Source organism: Lissotriton helveticus, chromosome 5_1 (genome assembly GCF_964261635.1).
Source record: "Lissotriton helveticus chromosome 5_1, aLisHel1.1, whole genome shotgun sequence".
NCBI classification, from domain to species: domain Eukaryota; kingdom Metazoa; phylum Chordata; class Amphibia; order Caudata; family Salamandridae; genus Lissotriton; species Lissotriton helveticus.
In genome coordinates this window covers 1,698,165,030-1,698,171,275 of record NC_136065.1, presented here as the reverse complement: position 1 = coordinate 1,698,171,275, position 6,246 = coordinate 1,698,165,030, and the positions used below count along the sequence as shown (strand labels likewise).

The 6,246-nt window shown below is 45.1% G+C and overlaps 1 protein-coding gene across 1 annotated transcript in view; it reads right to left on the bottom strand.

Annotated features, from left to right (window-relative positions):
- Positions 1–4,659: 4,659 nt before the first annotated feature.
- Positions 4,660–6,246, bottom strand: part of LOC144755756 (uncharacterized) — a 103,251-nt gene continuing 101,664 nt past the window's right edge. Inside the window, exon 3 of the mRNA XM_078644974.1 lies at positions 4,660–5,558. Within this exon, the coding sequence (XP_078501100.1) occupies positions 4,936–5,514 (579 nt within the window). The 5' untranslated portion in view covers positions 5,515–5,558 and the 3' untranslated portion in view covers positions 4,660–4,935. The remainder of the gene's footprint in view (positions 5,559–6,246) is intronic.

Here is a 6,246-nt window from a genome sequence, read left to right as displayed (position 1 = left end):
CAATTGTGTTTTTCGGCGGCTCTGCTTGGAACCAGATTGTTCATGCTTGAGAATAGTGATCACAGAAATATGAAAATGGCATAATAAAGGAAAAGTTTGGGAAATACAATCCTTCTTTTAAGGAAGGAAAACCCAGAGATCCGACATCAACGAGCAAGCACAAAAATAATTGTCACGAAAAAACATACGTTCTTTAAGTACGATTTCTAGAAAGACTGTAATATGCAAAAGGAACATTAGAGGGTAATGTTGGCCAAAAAAGCCTTTCCGATAACTATCTAATTCGCGACATGTTAGACTGAAGACGAATTCATGTAAAACTAAAACAAACCACCGAGAGCATGAATTGTGAGGTCTCACATTTTTAGTTACACAAGAGTTACAGGAGATTAATATATATTTAGCATGAGATTAAAAAAAACACAATATGTTAAAACGAAAGACAGCGCTTTTGCCAGTGTTAACCTTTATGTGACGTAAGGCAAAATGAATACCGCACGTTTTTATGTATTTGATTAGCCTTGTGGGTGATATCTAGTTGTGTGAATTTTCCGAAGGAGTAATAAGTTGGTTACCGTGTATTGTACCTCTTTACTGGATGGCGTTGCTTAGAACAAATTGTTCATACAGCAGAATGAATAAGGTCCCCATTGACTGGGAGATAATAAAAAACAAGCTCTCGGCATTGCGTGGCGGGGGAGCGGATTCCTTTGAAGTCTGATGCTCCTTTGAAGTCTGATGCTGAGGCCCACAAGCTGACAAATGCTGTGCTATGTGCACCCGCTTGCACACATGCACTGTAGGCAATCCGCCTAGAAAAGCCTTTGGGTGCATTTTTAAAGCCCCTACATAATATCTCGCCAACAAGCATTGCTAAAGCAATGCCTTAGGCGAGACCTAAAAAGTAAAGGAGAGAGAGGACATCCCTGTCGAGTGCCTCTGAACAACTGAAATGAAGTGGAACACAAACCATTGACTAAAATAGAGGCTGAGGGGCCTGAATACAAAATACATATTGATAAAAATAGGACCAAAACGGAAAGCTTCTAAAGTTTTAAATAAAAATTGCCGATTAATCAAATGCCTTTTCTGCATCTAAGGCCATTACACCAATAGGTCCACTTACTTCTTTGGCAATAGATAAGGTTTGACAGAGCAACCGGATATTATGAGCGGATAATCTACCTTTCATAAAGCCAGTTTGATCAGAGTGTATAATTTTGGATAGTAGGGGTGATAGTCTATTGGTTATAACTTTTGCATATATTTTACAGTCTTGATTGATTGAAGATATGGGCCGAAAATTTGAGACTAAAGTATGATCTTTATTAGGTTTGGGGAGAACAACTATAGTGCCTTCATTAAAAGATCCCCCCCATCATGGAAGAATGCTGAAACTCTGTGTAAAGGGAAAGTAAACAAGCATTTGCAATGCAATAGGTCTCGCATTAATTAAGTTTGAGCTATTGGCATTGCTAAATATTGCAACACCAATTGCAACAAAAGTCTATAAATTGTAGGCCAAAAAAATTTGTATTTATTTTTGTAGCAATGGTGGCATGCTGCGCTTTAGATGAATATGTTTAAAAGTAAAGGGCGCCATACTGCGATTGATGTGTGCACTGATGGCTGGTGGTGTGTGCCTGTAGAAATTGTGCACTGATGGCATTTGTGCCAGGTGAAAGCGTGCACGGATGACTGATGGTGTCTGTGCCTGGTGAAAGTGTGCACTGGCGGCCGGTGGTGTGTATGTGCCTGTTGAAAGCGTGCACTGGCGGCTGGTGGGGTATGTGTCTGGAAGCGTGCACTGATAGCTGGTGGTGTGTGTGCCTGGTGGAAAAGCGTGCACTGACATGTTTAAAAGTAAAGTGCGCCATACTGCGATTGCTACAATAGTTAATTGTGGATGCGTTAACAATTGATGCGTGCACTGATGGCTGGTGGTGTGTGTCTGTAGAAATTGTGCACTGATGGCTGGTGGTGTGTGTGCCTGGTGGAAGTGTGCACTGCCGGCTGGTGGTGTGTGTGCCTGGTGGAAGCGTGCACTGACGGCTGGTGGTGTGTGTGCCTGGTGAAAGCGTGCACTGACGGCTGGTTGTGTGTGCCTGGTGAAAGCGTGCACTGACGGCTGGTGGTGTGTATGCCAGGTGAAAGCGTGCACTGGCGGCTGGTGGTGTGTGTGTGCCTGTTGAAAGCGTGCACTGACGTCTAGTGGAGTGTGTGCCTGTTGGCAAAGCGTGCACTGACGGCTGGTGGTGTGTGTGCCTGGTGGAAGCGTGCACTGACGGCTGGTGGTGTCTGTGCCTGGTGAAAGTGTGCACTGAAGGCCGGTGGTGTGTGTGTGCCTGGTGGCAAAGCGTGCACTGACGGCTGGTGGTGTGTGTGTCCCACAGACGCTAATTGCCTTGTTGGTGCTTATGCGGTGCAGTGAGGGGCAAAGATGCTCGAAGGGTGGTTAAATAGCAATTGTAGTGTCAGTAGAGGAAGGTTCTCAGGCTAATTCAGGCTGTCATATCCCTACAGAAGGTAGCATTCTAAGCCCTAGCTGGTTTTCAGCTGAGTCAATACATGTATGCAGCACAGTATTGCACTTCCTCGGTCTTCCCTGTTCACTCACTAGGCGCTCCAAAGACAACACTACAGCTCTTGCTGGAGGAAAGTTTGGAGCTTATTAGCAAGAACCTCGTTAAAATGCGTTATAGAATTCCAATAGAAGCCCAGGTTAGATGTCCTGCACATCTAACCTGGGCTTATATTGCAATTCTTTAACACATATTAGCAAGCTCATTACCGCCGTTTTAGCGGCAGATTCCTGCCGCTAAAACGGCGATAATTTTAACGAGGTTCTTGCTACTATGCCCCATTATTCTTGGCCAAAAGCACCACAGCTCACAAAGAGAGCACATGTGGATATGCTTGTGCATAGTGACACTGCTGTACGGTGTGCCTCACCGCACATGCCTCCGGACCCTTTTTTGCCTCCAAATGTATCGTCCGGGATCCCTGATTAGTTTCCAATATTATGTCTCCCCATTAAGAACCGAGCAGCATCAGGTGTGTGGGCTGCTGTGCTGGATAGGTGAGGCAGTGCCCGGTGCGTGTCCATATCGGTGTTAACAATACCTGCTCACTAACTCCTTGGCCTCTGTGCTGAGCGCACCAAGTGATGCGGACTATAACGGTGTTCAAAGTATTTGCTAGTCAACTCTTTGCCCTCTTTGCTGAGCGATGGGGGTTGTAAAGATGTTAGTCGTCTCCCTGGCCTTGCTGCAGAGTATACAGAGCGATGGAGCCGGTGTGCAGCCTATAAGCAGGATATTTGGAGTAATGGTGAAGATCAAAGGAAGGTGCATTTATTATGGTCAGCTGGGAGTGATACTGATTCTGTTTGCTTACGCGGAGACCGGGCTGATATAACACTCTAAAATGGATGGGATGGGGGGGGGGGGGTATGGTGCCCAAACTGTCCAATCGTCCAGAGTTCAAAATAGCGGATGCTGTCCTTAGAGGGATACTAATCGGAACAAAACTGCTCCAGAATTGTAGGCACGTGCTACAAAACTAACATAGCACCAGATGCAGCTCACATCTGCAAAGGGTTTCCACGCAAACAGACAGAAGGGTCATAAAACTCCCTCACCCCCCCACTCCACTCCAGAGGACACAAGGAATTCTTTGGGTGGAACAAAAGGACAATATAAAACTTGTGCTTATCTCGAGGAAGCGCATTCCTCAAAGCCTCTCTGAAGACTGGCAGAAACGCAGGAATGAGGACCCAGCAACAAGAGGTTACCAGAGCTCTCATAGACATTACAGCTCAGGAAATCATGAGCTGACCCCAAAGACTGTTCAAACTCGTGCCCAGAACAGAAAACAAACCAAGTGAGACGCATGCGCGAACCTAAACAAAAGGGTACACCTAAAGGCAAATCGCTAAACTGGTTCAAATGCATAGAAGTCCACATTGCTGAATTGAATTCAGAAGCATCGCAGATCAAAACAAGGCACACTGTGTCTTGTAAAAAATAATAGAAAAGTAAAACAGTTTCATTTTCCCGGTTGGGAGCTTGGGAACCCTAACTTTGACAGTGTCAGTATATTTGTATTCAGCACAAATGCACAAACTAAGGTAAACAAGATCGCATTAGATTACAAATGTTCCGGTCACAGCCCCATCATCAACACAGTTATCATATGACCGGATAGCATGCATGACACTATCTGCCAGTCTTGGCTTTTTTTAACCAATATCATGTTGCCACATGACACTTGTAGTAGCTTATAACATTGGTGACTATGGGCTCAAAAAATCCCAACAAAACAAAAGGGTGAGTGAGGGCATGGCTTGCAGCTGAAAAATATGGCCACAGCCTAGAGAGGCTCCGAGCTTCTAAAACGGGCCCAGTCTGTCCGAGCTGTTATCCGGTATCCAATCTGCACAGAAACGCGAGGAGAGAAGGCGGAAAGCGTCCGGCATCATCCAGGCTTATCTCCGGGAGAAACCGAGATCCATTGTAGCTGCGGCGTCGAGAGGCGTCCAACGGCCTTCGCCCACAAATTGAGACCACTCGCTTTTTCATAGCAGAAAAGGCCACTTTATTCAGGATATGCATTTTCATAAAATTTCCCAACAGATCATCATCATGTAAATTTGGCATTTAACCGAAACCATTTATTTATTTATTTATTTCATTTCCTTATAAATTTAGACTTTATACCGAAACCATCAAATAATCTCTTTTCTTGTATTGAACTCATCATAACTTCCCCAACATTTTCTTTCCATTTTTTCCCCTCCATTGTTCTGTATAACTCCCCCTATCTAACTAATAACTGGAGGAGCCCGCTCTAGACTTCTCCTCCCTGGGGATTTTATGCCACCCAGGAAAACCAGAGAGTGTTCCTGGCCCCACCCAAAAGAAAACGAATGCTCCTTCATAACTTTGAATTGCACCATAGATTTACCTGTAATTCTTGTGCGAGCATGTCTCTGATTTCAACCAAATAGTATGCCATGCCTAACTGAGACAGGTGGACCCCGTCATCTCGAAAAAGATGACTCTCACTACTCGAAATGTTGTCGTGTGATAAAACCCCAATCTTCATGACGTTGCAAAACACCCTCATAGCTTTGTTTAATTTCCGTCTGGCCTTTTCCACTGCTGCGTGAGACCTGGCCTGTCGCCAAGATTGTCTGTATATGAACTCTGTCCAAAATAAGCGAGTGGTCGGCCAATTTGTCTTCAGCACTGTCAAATCAAGTTGCATCTGCTTGTTGAGCGTGAGGCCTGACATTGTAACCAAATCGTTCTCGCCTAAATGGATGATAAGGTGATCTGGACAACCTCTCATGTGGAACATATGTGTTAATGTTGGAAACAGATCGGCCCACTTCATGCCTCCTTTACCCTTCCAGACTACTTTGTGCTGTGCGCTAGGAATACCCAGTGATCGTCCATAAATCTGCTTCTCAGCAAACAGGGCTGCCCACTTCACAAACGAATGGCCTACCATCCAGGTCTGCCGTTTAAACTTTGAATTTGCAGCCCGCACAGTACCTGAAATGAAATAAGAATTAGACCAACGCAACCCATCAGGATACCAAAGCAGCAAAGTCATTTTCGCACATAACGTTTGTAACTGTTAGACTTCCATCTACCAATGCGTTTTAGTACCTCCAAACCCAAACCCAACCTGCCAGCCTCTGTAGCTGCCCCTATACGAAAGGAGTGCGTGGCAAAAAATTGCGGGGTTTCCCCCAAAAATGTCAGAGCCCTTCTTAATACCGCTAAAAATTGGGAACTAGTAATCTTCTCTCCAGATTCATGAATGAAAATATGACCAGTCTTAAACGTCTCCCTAGATACAAATCGAACCCACTCTTGCACCGGGCAACAGTCTGCCAACCCACTACTGTTCAGAAACACCCACGTACCTCGGCCAAGCTGATCAGTTTTAGACTTCCTTACCCATATCCCCAAACGATGTTCTCTTAATGAAATCTCGGCACTAGAAAGACCTCTGTCGCTTCCCACCCCCAACACCTCAGAAACCCTGAAAGCCCCGAAGATCATCCAAATCATAGCTAGCCTAAAACGCCCAACCTCCCAATGATCATAACAGATCAACCACAACTGTTCTAACAACTTCTGTAACAACTCAAATGTGATGGGAGCTCGTGGCCGCTGAAAACTAATTGACCCCCGCTGCAAACCCCTCAACATTTTTCTGACTAACTGGTCATCC